The sequence below is a fragment of the Astatotilapia calliptera genome, chromosome 3 (genome assembly GCF_964374335.1).
Source record: "Astatotilapia calliptera chromosome 3, fAstCal68.1, whole genome shotgun sequence".
NCBI lineage: Eukaryota > Metazoa > Chordata > Actinopteri > Cichliformes > Cichlidae > Astatotilapia > Astatotilapia calliptera.
This window is the reverse complement of record NC_137424.1, coordinates 81,612,223-81,633,435: the sequence shown is the minus strand read 5'-3', so window position 1 is coordinate 81,633,435 and position 21,213 is coordinate 81,612,223. Positions and strand designations below refer to the sequence as shown.

At 47.0% G+C, this 21,213-nt stretch overlaps 1 protein-coding gene and 1 long non-coding RNA gene across 2 annotated transcripts; one reads left to right on the top strand and one right to left on the bottom strand.

Moving 5' to 3' along the window:
• The first annotated feature begins 12,376 nt into the window (after positions 1-12,376).
• LOC145425975 (uncharacterized) lies at positions 12,377-14,093 on the top strand. The gene is made up of 2 exons (XR_013906743.1): positions 12,377-13,828; positions 13,908-14,093. It is a non-coding gene; the product is annotated as an uncharacterized LOC145425975 (long non-coding RNA).
• A 720-nt stretch (positions 14,094-14,813) lies between these two features.
• On the bottom strand, positions 14,814-18,501 carry LOC113009916 (chymotrypsin-like protease CTRL-1). Its single transcript, XM_026148575.2, has 6 exons — positions 18,364-18,501; positions 17,805-17,825; positions 17,352-17,556; positions 16,185-16,435; positions 15,982-16,100; positions 14,814-15,522 (listed from the first exon to the last, which is right to left on the bottom strand). Exons 1-6 carry the CDS (start codon positions 18,419-18,421, stop codon positions 15,118-15,120), a joined length of 1,059 nt encoding a protein of 352 aa, XP_026004360.2. The 5' UTR covers positions 18,422-18,501; the 3' UTR covers positions 14,814-15,117.
• Between the last annotated feature and the right edge of the window lie 2,712 nt (positions 18,502-21,213).

The following is a 21,213-nucleotide window of genomic DNA, read 5'->3' as shown; positions in this document are numbered from 1 at the left end:
CTGACATCAGTGAGGTGGATCCTCCATCATGTCCTCTGCTGTGTAACCAGCAGCTCCTGTTTTCAGTGTTTCTCTGACTTGGAGCTGAACTGATGTGTGTTGATGTGTGAGGCTGCACAAACAGCTGTGCAGCTTTTATTCTCACTCAGCTGGAAACAGCTGGACCCACACACAGGTTTACACATCTGGGATTCAGAATATTTTTCTCACCTGTGATATTTAGTAACAGTACTTTGTGTAGCAGGATGTACCCACCCTTGTAGACGGTGCAGGTGTAGCCACCATGGTCACTAAGTTGGGGGTCTTTCAGTTTCAGACTGAAGTCTTTAGTTCTCAGAGGATCTTCATTCATCTCTGTGGTCTCTGTGATCCTGGTCCTGTAAGAGATGCTGGTGTTCATTGCTCTGATACACATGGACCGTCGTATTTCGGTGTTTCCAGTCCGCTTTGATGTCCTGAGGAACATCATCTTTGTTTTTTCCTTTGTTTGTTTTCTGTTTTCAGAGTCAGACTGAGGTCTCTGCTTCTCGTGGGTCTTTTCTGTATTTCTGCTCCTTTAACACAGCTGTTCTAACACCTCAGATACACCTGGACCAAATCTCCTCAGGTGAGTAAAGGATGCCTTTAAATGCTGTGAGCTGAAGAAACATTCTGAGCTCTTGTCTTGATGCTTGATGCTCAATCATGCAGATGAGTAAATCCCAAAAAGTGGATTCTGTTCATCTGGAGCGTTTTCAGTGGGAGGAACATTTCTTCTCTCTGATGAAATGACAAAATGTTTCTTCCACTGAAAATGTTACGTCCAGATGAACAGAATCCAGCTTTTGGGATTCTGAGATCTTCATTAACCAAAGGATCCTCCTATCAGAGCTCTGCTCTATCTATATTTCAGGGAGTACAGGATTTCCTTCCCATCTTTCAAAATGGGGAAAAATGCTGTGCTTTCTTAGGCACAGGCCATGTTTTCAGGTAACTTAGCCTTGCCAAACATCCAGGGATTTTATAGGAAAGGCAGCGCGGGCTCAGCTTTCCCTTGCTCCCGTACCAGTTCTTCGGGAGAGGTTGGCTGAGGTCCAGCTGGTCCCTGCTTCTGTCCCCAGCCTGGCAGACCCTGCCGACTCCTGCACCCGTCTCAGTTCCTCGGGTGGGAGCGACAGAGGTCCAGCTAGCTCCTGCACCTACACCGGCCCCCAGGGTAAAGGCAGCCAGAGCCCAGCTTGTCCCTGCACCCGTAGCTGTTTCTCGGGTGGGGATGGCTGGTGTTCGGCCAGGCCCAGCACCCGTCCCTGTCCCTCGGAGGAGAGCAGCCAAGAGTCAGTCACCTGTTCAGTCACCAGTTCAACTACCTGCTGTTCCACCATCACTACAACCACACCTACAACTTGCACTTCTGTCCTCAGCACAGTCACCAGCTCAGTCTCTAGTTCAGTTAGCTCAGTCACCAGCCGAGTTAATCGCTCAGCAACCCATTCAGACACTGCCAACCTCAGCTGGAAGCCTTTGTGAGCTTTCTCCGCCAGCTGAGGACTGCTTGGTGCTGACAAACTTTGGACAGACTGTTTGCCCTGCACAGCCCTAGCCGTTGCATCCTAAGCCGACTGCGTGCCCTGTGCAGCTACAGTTAGCGTCCCCTCAGCCAGAAGTCTCTGCACCTGCTGGCTCTGCATCTGTCTCCGCTGGGGGTTCAGGAGGACCCCTCCAGCACCTCCTCGTCTCCGCTGGCGGCTCTGCCCAGCCCGGCCAGCACCTCCTCATCTCCGCTGGGGGTTCAGGAGAACCTCTCCAGCCGCTCCTCGTCTCCACTGGGGGTTCAGGGGAACCTCTCCAGCCGCTCCTCGTCTCCGCTGGCGGCTCAGGTCAGCCCGGCCAGCACCTCCTCGTCTCCGCTGGAGGGTCCGAGGGGCCCGTTCAGCCGTGGTCTGGTCCGGCCTCGGCATCAGCTGCACCCACGCCCGGTCCGGCCTCGGCATCAGCTGCACCCACGCCCGGTCCGGCCTCTGCATCGCCTTCAACGTCGCCCGGTCCGGCGTCGGCCTCTGCTTCTGCTCTTCCTGGTCCGGCTCCGGCTTCAGCCTCATCTTCGCCTGGCCCAGCCTCAGAGTCTTCGTCCTCGTCTGGCCCAGCCTCAGAGTCTTCGTCCTCTGTTTCGCCTGCTGCAGCTCCAGCCTGTGCTTCGCCTGGTCATCGCCTTTGCCTGGTCGGGCCCCGTCATCGCCTTTGCCTGGTCATGCCTCGACTGGTCCTGTGCCCACCAGCCATGGCCAACACTGGAGAGCCGCCGCTGCCTTCCGCGCGGCCGGCCCCCTGAACTGCTCCGTCTCCTTCGCCGCCGCCGCTGCCTTCCGCGCGGCCGGCCTCCTGAACCGCTCCTTCGTCGCCGCCGTTGCCTTCCGCACGGCCGGCCCCCTGAACTGTTTCCACGTCGTCGCCATTGCCTTCCGCGCGGCCGGCCCCCTGAACTGTTTCCACGTCTCCACCGTTGCCGTCCGCATGGTCGGCCCCCTGAACTGCACTGTGTTTTTGGGTTGTTTTTCTTGGGCTCCGGTGTTTGCTGTGCTCTTTTGTTTTCTGTTCCGAGCCCTCCATCCTGGGCCCCTGCCGCCCGCCCTGGGTCGTTTTCTGTTTGGTTTTGTTTTTCTGTGTTTGGGCTGTCTGGTGCCAGCCCTTAAGGGGGGGGGGGGGGGGGGGGTGATGTCATGGTCAGTATTCTTAGTTCCTTGTATTTTTGTATTTCGATCCTTATTTAGGCCATGTTTCCTGAGTTGCCCTTTTGTGTTGTTCCCTAAGTGTTTTCCCTTCGTGACTCTTACCCCCTGTGTGCCCCTTTGTGTATTTATGAGCTCTCGTCTCTCTTTGTGTTTTATTCTATGTTTTCCCCAGCCCGTTATGTCTGTGTTCTCCCCGTGCTCTCTCTCCTCCTGTCTGAACCTCTGTACTTCCTGTTTTACTTTTCCCGTCTCCCGTTAGTGTTGTGTTCACTCCTGCCATGTCTTGTTATGATTATCAGTGTCACCTTTGTTCCCCGTGTGCTCCCACTTCCCTCGTCAACCCTCTGTGTATTTATGTCTGCGTCTCCCTCAGTTCTGTGTCGCGTTCTCCCTCATGCTGTGTGTGATTCCCCCTGTGTTTCCTGGTGAGCTTTATGTTAGTTTTTCCCAGTTTAGTTGTTCCTATTATCTTTTGTCAGCAATAAAGCTGCATTTTGAGTTTATCCCCTGAGTCCGTGAGTTTGCATTTTGGGTCCTCATCCTGCCTGCCACACAGCGACCATGACAATTTGGAGTGTGGTGGATGAAAATAATTAACAACAACATCAAGAAGATTTTTGTGTTTGCGGTTAAGACCAAATAAAAATTTCATTTTTGGGGTTTAAAGTCAGTAGAGTTCAAAAGAAAATAAGCAGAGATGTGTTGCTTTAGGAGTGATGAAAACATATGCAGTCACAGTGAATAACGAAAGTCTCTCAGTCTGTCGATTACAGGTGGGGAATGGACCTGGATCAATTCTCCACGGCAGCAGTCGGAAGAAAATTATAGGTTAAAATCATTAGAAAAATTAGAAACACTCAGCCAGAATTTTTGGCTGAATTGTTTTGCAGCTTCCCGTCCTCATCCTGAAGAAGCAAGCTCCAAGGTAGCTAATCTCTCCCTGAAGACACCGAGTGCAGTTCCAGAAGCACGAGCATGAACATCAACAGTGGACAGGAGTCCAAGAGACAATACCAGAGTCCTGAGCAGAGAGGTCCAGCAGCACTGTGGGCAAACGGCATCAGAAAGAGAAGAACTACCATCTAGATTGGGTGGATGGAGATGCGTTTCCAGCCAGCTGCAACCTCACTGTGTGTGAAGGACTTTTGAGAAGACTGTCTGAGTTTGACATTTGCCATGTTTGGAGCGAGATGGCAATGAAAGAGACAGTGGGACAAAGAGAGACACGGGACAAAGCTGAAGAAACTGACTGCCATTGGACTGAAAAGTGGGAGAGAAGAAAAGGAGCAGAAGAGGGCTGAGGCTGCTGTTTTAGTGTGGGGAATCAAATTAGGTTAAGGAATCCGGGGAGACAAGCGACTTCCTGGAAGTGGAGGATTGACACAGTGTCCAGACCAGCACAAAAGGGGGAGGAAGACAAGCACTGAGGTATGCAACTGTGCTGTTAGAAAAATGGAAAGGTGACACCACACATGCACATAATATGCACCAGAGATATGGAGATAGGCCTCCAAACCTTGGAGGGCCTGAGATGTCCCCAGAGAGGTGGCGTCTGATACCCAACCTGACATATAGACACAGACATACAGGCACACACAGACACAAACATCCATTCCCACCCTCATGCTCTCATATGCACTTACTCCACACTCAACCAACGTGGAGACAGACATAAAGAGACGCTGTACACACGATCACACTCCCCAAGCGTACTCTACGAACCGGGTCTAGGTACCCTTGCCCCTGGAGGGGGGAACTGCACCCAGACCCAGGTGGTGTTACCCTTTTCCCTGCGGTGGGGAGAGGCAGACCGCCCCGACTCCGCAGCAGCAGGGAGGCCCCACACTCCAGACCGCTGTCGGACGGCCAACTCCTCCTCCTAGCCCCCCCGCTCCAGCAGGCCGCAGAGAATGGGGGTGAGTGAAGACTCCAAACCTCTCTCCCTCCAACATTGTAGTGTTGATGCATGTGTGTTCTAAGGTGCATTTAAAACCCAGGAGGGCATGGAGCTACCTGCCAGAGAGCAGCAGGTAAGCGCATAGTCCCTCCTGTTAGCCCTCAATGTCTACGTGTATTTAAAATTGAGAGGTGGGCAACGATGCCAGGGGTGAGGTGTACACCCTGATGGTAACTTGGACTCCGTGTATCGTGCCCACCCCCAAGATCCTATATGTATGTGTAATGAGAGTGTGAGTAATGTGAATGTCTAAGTTGTGGGATTTTGGTATTCTGTGTCCCCCACCCTTGTGTCCAGTTCGTGTTATAGATTTCCTGTTTTATTCTGAAGGTCTCTGTCTGTTGTCATTGTGTTCAGTACCCGATTACCTTGTGTGTGTATATTTAGTGGGTGTCGGTCTGTGGTCGTTGTCGGCTTGTCTGTGCTTCTTGGTGTCCTATTCGTTAGTCTGCGTCTCTCTGCCTTTCACCCCGTTTCCTGAGAATTTCAAATTTGCTCTTTAGTTTTTCCCAGTTTAGGTTTCCGTTAGTATCTCTCATGTTTCATTTCCCGTTTTTGTCGCCATGCCACTCTGTAAATAAGATAAGATAAGATAAGATAAGATAAGATAACCTTTATTAGTCCCACACGTGGGAAATTTGTTTTGTCACAGCAGGAAGTGGACAGTGCAAAAGTTATGACGCAAAAATTAGAATACAATAAGAATAAATACAGTACACAGCTGTACAGAATAGAATAAAATAAAATACTATATACAGTAGAATAAAATAGAATAAAAATATACAATAAGATAAAAATAGAATACAAATACTATATACAACTGAGTAAAAATACAACGATGCCAGAAAAGATTATTGCACTTAGTATTATTGCATATGTATGGATGTGTGTGTTTGTTCAGTTAAAGTCTTTGTTGTGGAGTCTGACAGCAGTGGGGAGGAAAGACCTGCGAAATCTCTCCGTCCCACACCGTGGGTGCCGCAGTCTCCCACTGAAGGAGCTGCTCAGTGCTGTCACAGTCTGCTGCATGGGGTGGGAGACGTTGTCCATCAGGGATGACAGCTTAGCCGCCGTTCTCCTGTCACTCACCACCTCCACTGGGTCCAGAGGGCATCCTAGAACAGAGCTGGCCCTTCGGATCACCCTGTTCAGTCTCTTCCTGTCCCCAGCAGAGATGCTGCCGCCCCAGCAGACCACACCATAAAAGATGGCTGAGGCCACAACAGAGTCATAGAAGGTCTTCAGGAGTGGGCCCTCCACTCCAAACGACCTGAGTCTCCGCAGCAGGTACAGCCTGCTCTGCCCTTTCCTGTAGAGGGCGTCTGAGTTATGAGTCCAGTCCAGTCTATTGTTCAGATGAACACCAAGGTACCTGTAGCTGTCCACAGCCTCAATGTCCATACCTTGGATGTTCAGTGGTTGCAGTGGAGGATGCTTGTGCCTGCGGAAGTCTACCACCAGCTCCTTGGTTTTACTGGCGTTGATCTGGAGGTAGTTCAGCTGGCACCAGTCCACAAAGTCTTGAGTCAGTCCTCTGTACTCCTTGTCGTCCCCATCAGTGATGAGGCCGACGATTGCAGAGTCATCAGAGAACTTCTGCAGGAAGCACTGGGTGGAGTTGTGGGAGAAGTCTGCAGTGTAGATGGTGAAGAGGAACGGAGCCAGAACCGTTCCCTGTGGGGCCCCCGTACTGCAGACGACCCTGTCCGACACACAGCCCTGAGTCCTCACATACTGTGGTCGGTCGGGGTCATATAAGTTCGGGGTCAATCAGCTGCATGTCCCTGCACCTGCTGTTGTCCCTGGGGTTGGCGTACTTGTCAGATATCGACAAATTTTACACTACAGACCAGTTAACAGCGTGCAATAACCCGGCCGATTCATTCATCTTTACACCACCTCACAATCGACTCAACGGTGAGTTGTTTGTTTTGTCACAATTAATGAAAATGTGGAGCCGCGATCGCACATCCTAAAACGCCGGAAAGCTAATGCTAGGCTAGCGACAGCAAGTGCAATTACTAGTTTCATTTATTGAATATTGTTGTTTTTGTTTATTCCATTATGGCCGAATGTTGACTTAACGTATCTAGAGTTGAACGAGTGATTAGATTTTTGTAGTTTTGTCCGTTTTGGATGTTTTTTGTTACTTTTCTGATGAAATGTCTAAACGGCCTATGAGATTTTGCATTGAGTTAAATTCCATTGAGATTATTGAATCTGTTGCGCAACACCTGTGGTTAAATGAGTTTTGTAAATATATTTGATTAACTTTGGATAATGTTTATTAGCTTTATTGCTGATATACTTTGATGGGACCCATGAGAATGTTTTTCTATGATAGTGCTGTGCTGCCAGATTGTGTTGCACATTCACAACATTATTGACATTGTTAAATAAATGGATGAATATATCGTTGCATTCTCAGCTGCTCATGTGTGACTGTTGTGAACCAATCACAGATCAGTTCAGTGTTCTGACAGTGTGTGCTTGCACGCACAATTATTGTGTTGTTTTTACCTGCTCATCCATGTGCAGCCTTTTGTCATGGTTGGCTGTGTGGCAGGCAAGCAGAAGTGGTGGACCCGAAATTGCCGGACTCTTGGAGACGGGAATAAACTGACAACGCAGCTTTATTGCTGGAGGAATGATTCACAAAACTCTAAACCGAGGTGCTGGAGGCCAGGACATTACAAACACACAGCAAGTTGAGGGTACAATGCGACACAGAGAAACAAAGGGCTTAAATACACAGACGGCAGTAATCAAGTGATGAGAGACAGGAGGGGAACACACCTGGGAGAAATCACAGCTGACGAGACAGGGGAAACGTAAACTGAGCACACTCACCTACGATACAGACCTTCACAATAAAACAGGAAACTCAGACAAAGGGAACCAGACAAGACGTTGAACTAAACAGACTCACAAACAGACGGGGGGACACCATAGACAGACGGATACACAGACGCAGACCAAATATAAGACGTAGAACTCAAACAATAATAAAAATCATGATAATAAACTGGAAAATGATGATAATAATAAACTTAAAGCGCTGGGTCACCGACCCAGGACCATGACACCTTTCTCTCTGTGCTCATCTGACCCACTGTCACCTCCTCCTTTTCAGATGTTACAGACGGGACAGACATGAGTGAGGGATAGGAAAGGGAGAGAGAAACAGGAAGGAAAAGAAAAACAGAAGGGGAGAGGGACAGTGAGAAAGGGGGAGAAAAAAAATCTCCTGGATCACCTGTTGAGAGAGAGAAAGAAGAGAAAACAAGCAAAAAGGAAAAACCCCAAAGCAACATACTAAACACAAGCATTAATCTAGCTAAGTGTAAACAGCAGTAAATACTAAATATTCAATGTTGTTGTGCAGCACGCAGGACAGACAGCGCACAATGTGACTTACGTGACTTAATTAGACTTACGGTTTTCCAAGATGGCGCCAGTGTGTACGGCAAGCCGTCTCTGGATCCGTCTTTCTGAGTGTTGTTTACTCTTTGCCTTACTACTTTCTATAATCTTTCCGGATGTTACTGCTCTAATTGCCTATGATCGACAAACTCTTTTAAATCTTCGACCCTTGAATCATCAAAAGCCGGATCTATATTGGAACTTAGGGAATTTTTCCCAGTCTCGACCAGATACTTCCGCCTGCACATACTACCTGCCTTTTTTTCCACCACACAAGAAACGATATAGGAAACGGGGTAAACGGAGTGGTTTTCGCGTTCGTATTAAAGCCTATTTAAAAGCACATGAAGTGATTAATTACCGCTCCATCATAGACATCTTGCGGCCCTCCCAGTATACTTTCAGACTGTGTCGTCACCGATGGATTCGCTATGCTGGCCAGCAAGCCCACTCGGTCCTACCAGTTGAGTGTCCACCTGTATGGAGCTGGAAGTGGGTCTCTGGAGGAGGTGTGGATCACAGCAATCTTCGCCGACTGGGACGTGCTCCTAGTAGCGTCAACGTGGCTACGCTCCGAATGGCTCTGCTAAACACTAGGTCACTGGTGAACAAGTCCTTCGTTGTAAACGACTTTTTTCTCGCGTCAAGGCTGGACGTTCTGTTTCTAACAGACCTGGATTCGCCCTGGTGAGTCCTCTTCCTTTTCGGAACTTCTTCCACTGGATTGTGCTTTCTTTAACTCTCCTAGGATCGCGGGCAGGGGTGGAGGGCTAGCCTCGGTTTTTAGAAGTAAATTCCGAGTGAGGCAACTGCCTCCCGCTTCGCATTCCAGCTTCGAAGTACAACTACTGGAGCTGTCCGGTTCCCCCCGGACTCTCTGTGCGGTGGTGTATCGACCTCCGAAGCGCAGCAAGGATTTTATCTGTGAATTTGCTGATCTTTTAGGAATTATCTTTTTAAATTATGATCGTGTTCTTATTTGTGGTGATTTTAATATTCATATATGCTGTGAAGAGGACCTATTGGCTAAGGACTTTCTTGCCCTTATTGACTCTTTTAATATCACTCAGTGGGTGAGGAAATCAACCCACACTAAAGGGCATATGCTGGACTTGGTATTGTCGTATGGACTGGATATTTGCATCACAGACATTAATGATGCTGGGATTTCGGACCATTTCCCAGTTACAGTGGGGCAAAAAAGTATTTAGTCAGCCACCGATTGTGCAAGTTCCCCCACTTAAAATGATGACAGAGGTCAGTAATTTGCACCAGAGGTACACTTCAAATGTGAGAGACAGAATGTGAAAAAAAAATCCATGAATTCACATGGTAGGATTTGTAAAGAATTTATCTGTAAATCAGGGTGGCAAATAAGTATTTGGTCACCTCAAACAAGGAAAATCTCTGGCTCTCACAGACCTGTAACGTCTTCTGTAAGAAGCTTTTCTGTCCCCCACTCGTTACCTGTATGAATGGCACCTGTTTGAACTCATCATCTGTATAAAAGACACCTGTCCACAGCCTCAAACAGTCAGACTCCAAACTCCGCCATGGCCAAGACCAAAGAGCTTTCGAAGGACACCAGGAAAAGTATTGTAGACCTGCACCAGACTGGGAAGAGTGAATCTACAATAGGCAAGCAGCTTGGTGTGAAAAAATCAACTGTGGGAGCAATCATCAGAAAATGGAAGACATACAAGACCACTGATAATCTCCCTCGATCTGGGGCTCCACGCAAGATCTCATCCCGTGGGGTCAAAATGATCATGAGAACGGTGAGCAAAGATCCCAGAACCACACGGGGGGACCTGGTGAATGACCTGCAGAGAGCTGGGACCAAAGTAACAAAGGTCACCATCAGTAACACACTACAACGGCAGGGAATCAAATCCCGCAGTGCCAGACGTGTTCCGCTGCTGAAGCCAGTGCATGTCCAGGCCCGTCTGAAGTTTGCCAGAGAGCACATGGATGATACAGCAGAGGATTGGGAGAATGACATGTGGTCAGATGAAACCAAAGTAGAACTTTTTGGTATAAACTCAACTCGTCGTGTTTGGAGGACGAAGAATACTGAGTTGCATCCCAAGAACACCATACCTACTGTGAAGCATGGGGGTGGAAACATCATGCTATGGGGCTGTTTTTCTGCCAAGGGGACAGGACGACTGATCCGTGTTAAGGACAGAATGAATGGGGCCATGTATCGTGAGATTTTGAGCCAAAACCTCCTTCCATCAGTGAGAACTTTGAAGATGAAACGAGGCTGGGTCTTCCAACATGACAATGATCCAAAACACACCGCCCGGGCAACAAAGGAGTGGCTCCGTAAGAAGCATTTGAAAGTCCTGGAGTGGCCTAGCCAGTCTCCAGACCTCAACCCCATAGAAAATCTGTGGCGGGAGTTGAAAGTCCGTGTTGCTCGGCGACAGCCCCAAAACATCACTGCTCTCGAGAAGATCTGCATGGAGGAATGGGCCAAAATACCAGCTACTGTGTGTGCAAACCTGGTAAAGACCTATAGTAAACGTTTGACCTCTGTTATTGCCAACAAAGGTTATGTTACAAAGTATTGAGTTGTATTTTTGTTATTGACCAAATACTTATTTTCCACCCTGATTTACGAATAAATTCTTTACAAATCCTACCATGTGGATTCATGGATTTTTTTTTTTCACATTCTGTCTCTCACAGTTGAAGTGTGCAAATTACTGACCTCTGTCATCATTTTAGGTGGGGGAACTTGCACAATCGGTGGCTGACTAAATACTTTTTTGCCCCACTGTATGTTTGATGTTCAGTTATGCAATATGGAATTGAGCTCTGAGGGTCCACTGAGCCTATCGCATCTGATTAATTCTGAGGCTGTTGCCCTTTTCTCTGCGGCCTTTGCTAACTCTTTCTGTTATGATGACATCAGTAATGCACCTCTTGGTTGATGGCGTAGTCAACTTTTTTATTTCTACATGTTCTTCTATTTTGGACACTGTGGCTCCAGTAAAGACTAAACGCCGTAAAACCTCTCGCCAACTTTGGCTAAATGAATCCACCCTCGCTCTTAGACGTGAATGTCGTCGAGCTGAGAGAAGATGGGGGGGAAAAAAGATCAACTTCAGGTGTCCCTTGACATCCTGCATATGAGCCGGTCTAAATTTCAGAAGGCTGCCAAAATGGCAAAAACTTCTTTTTTTTTTTGTCAAACATTATTGCGACTAATAGTCACAATCCTCGAGTTCTGTTCAAAATCTTTAATTCAGTGGTTAATCCCTGCTCTGATGTTTCGATGGGTGCCTCCCCGGCCCTCTGCGAAAAATTTCTAAATTATTTTATAGATAAAATCTCAGTGTTAAGGGCCACACATTCTCCGGTAGTAAATCAAGCCCCAGTTTCTGAATGTTCAACGGTTTTTCAACAGTTTGAACCTGTGTCATTCTCGACTTTAAAGGAAATAATTAATAACCTGAGAAGCTCAAATTCTCTGCATGACAGGGATTGCTCAGTAGGTAAAGTGGTCACCCCATGATCGGAAGGTCGGCGGTTCGAATCCACTTAACGGCTACCCTGAGGTACCCCTGAGCAAGGTACCGTCCCTACACACTGCTCCCTGGGCGCCTGCTTAGTGGGCTGCCCACTGCTTCACTGAGTGAATGGGTCAAATGCAGAGAAAAACAAGTAATTTCCCCATGGGGATCAATAAAATATCCATTATTATTATTATTATTATGACATTATTCCCTTCTCGTATCATTAAGGATGCATTGAATACAATCGGGTCCTGTATCTTATTTTTAATGAACTCATCACTGTTATCTGGCTATGTTCCGACTGTCTTTAAACATGCAGTCGTGCAACTGTTATCAAGAAAAGTAGCCTTGATCATAACACTAGCCAATTAAAGGCCGATTTCTAAACTCCCCTTCATGTCAAAAGTTTTAGAGAAAATAGTGCTTCAACAACTACAGACCCACTTAGAGAGAAACGGTATAAGTGATAAATTCCAGTCTGGATTTAGACCGCGTCACAGCACTGAAACTGCCCTACTAAGAGTCTTCAATGACCTTCTTCGAATCGCCGACTCTGGGCGCTCTGCGGTCTTAGTTCTATTGGATTTGACCTCAGCCTTTGACACGGTTGACCATGATATCCTTTTGGCAAGATTGGAACAAGTAGCAGGCCATAAAGGAAATGTTGGTTTAAATCATATTTCTCTGAGAGGTCGTTCTCTGTCATGATGGGAAAATATTTCTCTTCTTCTGCCCATTTTTGCTGTGGTGTGCCCCAGGGCTCGGTATTGGGTCCTGTGTTGTTTTCTCTGTATATGCTGCCCTTGGGCTCCATTTTTGAAAAACATAATGTCTCTTTTCATTGCTGTGCTGCTGATATTCAAATCTACCTCCACTTGACTGGGGATGTTTCATCTTCACTACATCCTCTGTTTGATTGTCTGAGTGATGTCAAGGACTGGTTATCACGTAACTTTCTTACTTTAAATGAAAAGAAGACAGAAATTATTGTTTTTGATAAAAAATATGCCTCTGAGACAACTGACTGGCACACTCGGGCCTGTTGCTATCCACCTCACTGATACTGCCAGGAATCTTGGAGTTTTCATGGATAGTTCCTTCAAACTAGATAAACAGGTCTGTACTGTGGTAAAAACCAGCTTTCACCAACTACGCCTAATTTCTAAGGCTAAACCTTACATACCACACAAAGATCTGGAGAAACTCATTCATGCTTTCATCACTTCAAGACTGGATTATTGTAATTCTCTCTACTTGGGCCTACAATCTTCTCTTCTGCAGCGTCTGCAGCTGGTCCAGAATGCCGCAGCACGTCTCTTGACCGGCACTAGAAAGTATGACTCTATCACCCCTGTTCTGGCAAATTTACACTGGCTTCCTATTAAATACCGAATTGATTTTAAAATTTTATTGTTTACTTATAAAATTCTAAACAATATGGCACCTGACTACTTAGCTGATCTTCTCTGTCTGTACAGCCCTCAGAGAGCACTAAGATCATCGGGCCAACTGCTCTTAGTGCAACCTAGGTCTCGGCTGAAGACCAGAGGAGACCGTGCCTTTGCCGTTGCTGCACCCAGGCTATGGAATACTCTCCCTCTTCATATTCGCGCGTCAGATTCCATTCAGTCTTTTAAATGACGTTTAAAAACGTATTTGTTTAACCTGGCATTCAAGGCGAATTAGGGTAATTTACATCTGGCTTTGCATTTAGATTATGTGATTATTTTATATTTTATTTATATCTGTAATTTATATTTTATATTGTGATTTTATCTGTATCATGATTCTACTGGAAAGCACTTTGGTGTACTTCGGTCTTTAAAAATGTGCTATATAAATAAATTTTGATGGATTGATTGAATGTGCTTTGAAGTAGCTGTCATGGTCTGGTTGGGCACCTGCAGGTCTCAGACAGCGGCTCCTCCTCCTTTAGGCGGAGTCCGGTTGCCCCTCCCTGGCTGACCACCTGTGAGCAATCGTGCCAGCGGTATATCAGACCTGCGCTCTCAACCACTCATCGCCTGAGTATCTCCTATTCCCATCGATAGCACCCGGAGTGGAGATCTTGTTCCCCTCGCTCCCGTCCTCCTGGACCTGGGCCGCCAGCTGCTCACACAACGTGGCCTGCCGACCCACTGCTCACCTGCCTGCCTCCCCACGCCTCGACCGCTTCCGGGTTTTCCGCTCCACCTGTCCCCTCCATCTGAAACCAAGTAAGGCAATTCAATTCAACTGCGGAGGATTATTGGTTGTCTGCTGGATCCCTCTGATCGTGATCTCCTCTTGTTCCAGTGCCCCGGCCCCTACCTAGTCCTGTTTCTACCTCCCCGCTGTCCCCGCTGTTCAGCCGTCTCCTAGAGGTGTCTAGGTCGCCCTCATTTTCACAGACGAATCCTACGCGCCACTAGTGTGGTGGCGTCGCTTTGTGTTTCACCTTTGTTTTCCTGTGGGCGGAAATAAATCATTTGTTTTCTGTCACCTCGCTTCCGGGTTGGTTTCTGCGCCTGTGTCCATCCCTGTTCCCTCGTGCCGTTGAGCCGTGACAGTTGCAGCCAAGAAAGGTGTAAATTAAGTCTACGAGTAGTGAACACCCGTGTGCACACCTGTGGGGATCAGCGCGCTTGTATTCTAATGGTTTCCACATGTAATGGTCTGCAAGAGGATGTAGGGAGCCATAGCCCCGTCCCCCAGGGCATGAAGCAGGCATGGAGGAGATCCAGGCCCCAGACATCCAGAGGCCCCAGAGTGCGAGAGCCCAAGGAGGACCACCGGAGGGGCATCCGTGCCACCCTCATGGGAAGGGCTGAGGATCCCCAGACAAGGCGTCACCCAGTAGCCACCGAGCAGAAGCTAGAGGGGGCTGCACCGGCGTGCCCGCCGGCTCTGCCGGCAGCCAGCTGTGCCCGAGTGAACCGAGCCGCAGGCCCAGAGGCCGGAGGCCCGAGGGCCCCCCGCACCCCGGAGGAGGCCTGACCGAGCAACAGGCGCCAGGCCCCGCCAGGTAGCCACCGGGAGCAAGCTAGTACATACCTGAGTGCCCAGCCCCGGACACCAAGAACCACCAATGCACCGACCCCTGAGGGCATCAGTCACAGGGAGTGTGGTGAGGGGAGATAGGCCTGGGAGTTCCCAGAGAGGTGGAGTCTAAGACCCGACCTGACATATAGACACAGACAAACAGGCACACACAGACACAAAGGATTTCAAAAGATTTTAATAGATTAGTTTAGTTTAAGATTTTGAGCAAAACACAGAAATAAGTGTGCGATAACAACATCTCACTCCTCAGAATTATGTAAGAAGGCTTCATTTCATAATGACAGTAAAGCAAGTACAGACAGATGTGTAGAGAAAATAATCACATAAAAATAATAACTGTGCTAATAAGAAAACCCTCCTGATGTGCATAAATACGGTGAAATCAAAGGTTCCTAAACTTATAAAGTAACATGTCGGGTAAAGTTCTTCATGTTTGTACTTGAACTTGAGTAAATGTGTTGATCTAGTTTCCAACAGTTGCAGCAAACACATGGAGCAACACAACGAGAACACACAGTGATGTGAAGTGAGTGAAGTGGATCAGGTTTTCACCACTGCAATACACATCCACACATGTCGGGGAAGTGGGAGGAGTGGTGGAAGGAGTGGTGGGAGGAGCGGTGGGAGGGGAAGTGGGAGGAGTGGTGGAAGGAGTGGTGGGAGGAGGAGAGGTTTGTAATGAACTGTCTGGGGAGGGGAAGGTAACAAAGCCTGGTGGTGTCCCTGTAACTGTGTCGCTGATCCATTGCTGGTACTGGGACACAGGAGTGTAGAATGAAGGACGTACAGAGCATCCAAAATCAATGAGAAGTCCACTCTGCAGCCAGACGGATCCACTCTGAGTCATCAGTGGTGCCCCAACACTAAGCTGTGGAAAGACCGTGATAAAGTTATCAGGACAGATGTGTAACTCTTAGAGGTCGACCTTTGTCACCCACTAAAGTTTGAACTTTGTTGGTAGTTTTGTTACAAACTGCTGAAATAAATGAAGTAATAAATAAATTGATCGTCCCAGTATAACACAGTCAGTAACACTTCATGGATATCAGTCTGTCCACTTAGGAAACATGAACCACTGTGAATCCACTTCAGCTGCTTTGGTGCAATGAAAGTGACGATTCCACAGACAGAAAGTTTCAGACAGCTCGTTTAAAGGAATCAGTTTCATCAAATAAATTAGAGGCTTTAGAAAAAACAACCTTTGATAAACATGAATATGAATATTTATGGTCCATTACAGCAAAACAAGTAAAGCAAAGTGTGACTAAAGGTGAGATTATCTCAGTGACTGTCAACAACAGATTATAAGAAATAAACTTGTGCTCACCAAACATGACTCCATCTCTCCAGTACAGATGATGCTGTCTGGGACCCGTGGATATCTGGCTTTGCACTCACTGTTTCCCACTATTGGTACTTTTGCCTCCTGCAGGTTATTGCTGGAGTCTAGTTGGAGAGAATTTAAACATCAGGCTGTTCTAAAGACTCCAACACAATGCTGTAAAATACAATAAATATTTTACGATTTACCACCAAAGCCGATGGCCCAGCTGCTGCTCTCATTGTTGAAGGTGCTGTTTTGTGAGGCTAAGCAGATCGGCCGAATGTAGTCTGTGAAATTGACAGGAGCCGACAGCTTCAGAAGACAAATGTCGTTCTCATGAGTCGACGAGTTGAAGCCAGGATGGTAGGTGATGTTTACCACTGTGCGACTCACTTCATTTGGGTTTGGACCTGAGCGGCTGTTGCGGCCCAGATAGACCACCCTGCTACTGAAATCCCTTCACACACAACAGATATTTTTATTGTGCCTCATGCTGACCATCAGCACAGGGCAAAGCAGTCGAGTCACGAGTTTCCTTTCAGGCCTTTGTTGTGTGTGTGTTTCTGTGTGTGTGCGTGCACAGGTGGTTGAACCTGCTGGCTCGTTACATGAATAAGTAATTAACGCTGATGGTCAGATTCATCCACAGCACTGAGTGCGTTCATGTTTCAGGTGCTGCATGGAGATCTAGTGTTTGAGAAGAGGAGCGAGCTCAACAAGCATCAGCAAACACACAAACTGTGTGTGTGCAGTTTGTGTCTCTGTGGGTGAGTGTACAGCTGGAGTATTCACCAGGAAGACACAAAATATTATCAGACATCAAAGTCAACTTCTGCTGATCCTGAAGGTCTCTTTGAATGCCAGCATTAGAGAGTGCAGGGTGTGGATATCAGCCACAGAGCTCATGTAACATCTGTTTACATGTTGTTGAACTGAGCAGTGAGGTCAGCTGATCACCGCTGCACACAAACAAAACACATGACTGTGACTTTTCCTCACTTTTCTCTCCAGTCTTAGTTTCCCAGCATGTGTTCATTAACGAGCCTCACAGAGGTGTGTAGTTGTTTTTAATAGCAGCAGCTTTATGCTAAGCTAACCATCTTCTGTCATCAGTGGGCAGAAAAATCAATGCTTCTCAAATACAAGGACATCTATGAAATGACTTTATAGTTTAGATTAAACTAATGTGGCGTCTGGTTTGATTGTTGTGCAGACAACTTTGCAGTTCAGCACTTTGGGCAGCAGCTGCTGTTTTTAAATGTTAGAAGAAGTGAGGAAATATTAAAAATATCTCTAGTGCACATGAAAGCTACACTTCACCTTCATCATCATATTAATATTCAACAAAGTGTAAACTGGCAGCACTGACTCACAGTGACATGGTGGATGCAGCTGTCAGCACCCACTGGTCGTTGATCAGAGACCCTCCAAAACCAAGGCTGGTATCCAGCTCTCCAAGACCAGCATCAATGAATGGAGGCCCTCCATCAACTCTTATATCAGCGAACCAGGGCCAACTTCCTGCTGCAGCGTCACCAACTCCTGTGAAGCTGCTGTTCACAGCCCTGCTGCCACATGCTGACAAAGCAGAGAGAGCACAGCTAAACATTAAAACCACTGAGAGAGAAAACACTGATCAACGGTCTGCTGGGAGATCCTGAGCTCTGACATTCATGTGGAAGTTACTCTAACATCAGACTGTGGTTTACATGTGATCCACAGACGTCCCTCCTCTGTGTCAGAACAAAAATCATTTCAGTTTTCTATGTGCTCATTGCTGTCCAGCTGACAGAAGGAAGACGGGTTAAATGTCTTTGGATGCTTACCGGGCTGCTGTGAGTCACAACCTGAAAATGAGAAACACAGACAAACCTGTGAAAGTGAGCAGTGATGGTTTTCTTCAACTTGAAGAACCGATCACACTAAACACAACACTTTAAAGCTGACTGCAGTTACAACCTTGATGAAGGTCAGAGTCGCCTGTGTCGTTACTCTGGCATCAAAGCTTTGCCTCGGTGTTCCTCACCAAATACATGTTCTCAGTTTACTCAAACATCAGTAACTGTAATGTAAAGTTACTCTCTGCTGAATATCATCAACTGTTAGAAATCCAACACAACAAAGTAAACTAACGAACGCGACAACACGTCTGTAAAAGAAACTGTTGATATCAAATAAAGAGTGAAGACGTCCACTGACTGTGACTTCATTACATCATCATATTAAATACGATGCTGAATGACATTAATGCTAAATGGACTCCTTCCTTGTATCCAGCAGCAACATTTCGTTTAGAAACATTCGTACCTGTAATTAATCTCGTTCTTCTTCCAGCCCTGATAAAACCTCAGCAATGAGAGGAAGGAAATTCAAACAGTTTCTCACCTTTGCAGAAGAAAATGATCAGCACAGTGACGCAGCACACAAACTGCTGCAGAGCCATGGTTAACTGCAGCTGTTTCAGCTCACCTTAGACTTTAAATATGTCAGATGTATGTTCAGCTCCACCTGTTTCTAGAAGTCATCAGGGCCCCACCAAAGAATCCGGTCAGACTCGTTGGTCTTTGTGCTGTTTGGACTGCAGTTAAGCTCGAGGCACTGAAAGTTGGAGCAGGTTTTTCAATCACAGCAACAGTCAGCTGGTGCTGCTTTATGCTGTAAGGTAGACCCTACAGTAGCAGGTAAAGTCTGCAGACTGCAATCAGCCCTGATCAGTTTGTTACTGCCGTCATGTTTTTGGGATTTGTTACGCACACTTTGGGGCAAACATGACACTTTGTAGGTTACAAATAATCCTGTTAAATTAACACCACAGGAGAGGGGGGGCAGTGTGTGCACATGGGTCTTTATGTCTTTGTGTGGGTCACTAGTGGGTGGGTGGATCAGGGGCTGGCTGGCCCTTGGCCCCAGTGGGACATGGTCACCTCTCCCCTCTGGACACTTCAGCCCCTCCCTGGGATGCAGGGGCTGGATTGTCCCCGGGGTCTCCCTCCATCTCCTGCTGGGTGTCCGTCCCAGGTGTCGTATCTTTGTTTTGGTTTTCGGTCTCTTACGGGTGCAGCAGCTGGCGACACATTTTATTTGTTTCTATCAGGAAGCCCTCAGACAGGTTTCCTTTTTGTTTTTCCTCTGCAATCTCTGCGCTCTCTGTTCATACTAAATCATTTAAAGAACATATTTTAACGTCGCACTCAACAACAAACAAAAAGTCTCTTCAACGGCTAAACTGCTTTATATTTCTTCACGCCAATATACGAGCCACCAGTGGAGTGACGGGGGCTGCGAGTTTGAGACTCTAGAAAGTGCTACTCAAAGCAGGAAGGTGCTCAAAAAGCCATATTTAGTTTGCTGTAATGTCATCAAATGTCAGTTTTGTACCAAGACAGAGTAGAAAGCACTGACCACGGCACTCTTTCATGGAAGTTCAACACTGACCCAAACACTGCCAGCACCCAGCATCACACACCAAAGGACACACTGAGCAGGTCCACCAGAGCTCCCACGGCTTTGCTCTCATGGGGTTTGAGCTGGTTTTGAAGCAAAACACAAAGTGTGACGAGGAGACGTCCAGGTTACTCAACAACAGCCACTTCTAGAGGGAGGTAGGCAGAGTTTGTGGTCACACAGGTCTTTTTAAAGGAAAACAGCCACGATTAAGCTAGAGATTAATAATATTTTTCAAAGTGGACTGACAGGGTAACATAACAGATGGATGAGCTTACAGATGACCGTGTTGCTTTGGTATTTAGTTTGTTACCAAGCTAATATGCAAATGAACGACTCTTCGCATGTGCTGCCAAACACACCTGTGACAAACATCTGGAGTATCTGGTTCTGCACGTATAGTGAGATGTTCTGGCATCCTTTTAATGAATTCTCTGAAGTCTTAAACAGATGACGCATGCTTCTCATCTGGGAGGTTCAGAGAGGCTTTGGAGCCCTGAGTTTTGTTCAGGTTTTGAGGAGACGGTGGTGGAGGGAGGACAGTGGGGAGGACACATCATCTCGGGAAAATCTCCAACCACAGGCTCACGCTGTTCAGCATTAACTTTATTTACACGCACAGTTGTTGTTCTAACACACAGCTGCAGCTCTCCAGCTACCAGCTCCACATAGCAACAACATGACAGGACCCAGTTCAGTCTTTGTGACCTGCAGGTGCGTTTGCCTACCCTGCAGCCGCACCGTCGACCACGCCTCGCCACAGATACACTGCTAATTTTCTGGGGTTTTGTAGGGACTTTCTTTGTTATGAGTGTATTTCAGCAAATAGAGACCTTGGATTATTTTTGTCATCGAATGACGGCCTGTTCCGGCCCATCGGTGGGGTCCTACACGAGTGACGACAAGGAGTTAGGAGGAACAATGTGTCAATGCTCCTTTGTTAACAACTGGACAATAAAGTCCCACCCCCAAAAATCAGGCCTCTAATAAATCGTCCATAAAGTTGTATTTTAATACAAACTTATAACACATGGCATCAAATATAATTACTATATACGGAGACAAGTTTGAAGGATAATAAATCCAGGCAATACAAGCTCGCCTCACATGTTATGTGTGACTGTAAATAAAGTGAGAAACTCTGATTGAGAGGTGGAATTGTTTCATTTGAGGTGATATTCTAACAATTTCATGGTCTGAGAATATAGTCTCCCTTTGGAAAAGGATAAAAACAAAAATGAAAAATTACTCTTCTGCTGAGACAGACAGAGAGACATGTTTGAAATTGGTTCTTTCTCCTTTTTAGATTAATTCCTAAAGTTTACAGCACAGCCGACTTAGAGTCAGAACAACTTCAATGAGAAACCAGGTAAACTGAGCCATGCTGTTTTAAATTCCTAACCATAACCCAACTGTAACTCTGACCCTAAAACAAAAATTTTGAGTTTCAAAATGTCCCCATAAGGGCTGTTGGTCCCCACAGAGACATGTAAACATGTACACACACACACACACACACACACACACACACACACACACACACACGCACACACACACACACACACACACACACACACACACAGAAGCAGGAGGGAGGCAGATGATGAACGGCTGCTATAAATGAGAAATGTTAGAGAGAGGCGTTCGTCACACCATAAAACTCTAGATCTGCTGTTCAGAATGTCGTTCTTAGTGTCTTATGCTTGTGTGGCAGGATGAATGTTATCCCTCAGTCCAACCCACTTTCAGCCTGGCCCATTAGGGGGCGCTGGTATAAATAGTGGCCATTTG

Bases quoted from the DNA above. Each gene is read 5' to 3' on its own strand.
- LOC113009916 (XM_026148575.2), bottom strand. From the start codon at position 18,421: ATGGCTCTGCAGCAGTTTGTGTGCTGCGTCACTGTGCTGATCATTTTC. The intron at 17,557-17,804 runs GTAAGCATCCAA...CTGCTTTGTCAG, and splicing joins TTGTGACTCACAGCAGCCCG to CATGTGGCAGCAGGGCTGTG. The intron at 16,101-16,184 runs GTAAATCGTAAA...CTCTCCAACTAG, and splicing joins CTGGGCCATCGGCTTTGGTG to ACTCCAGCAATAACCTGCAG.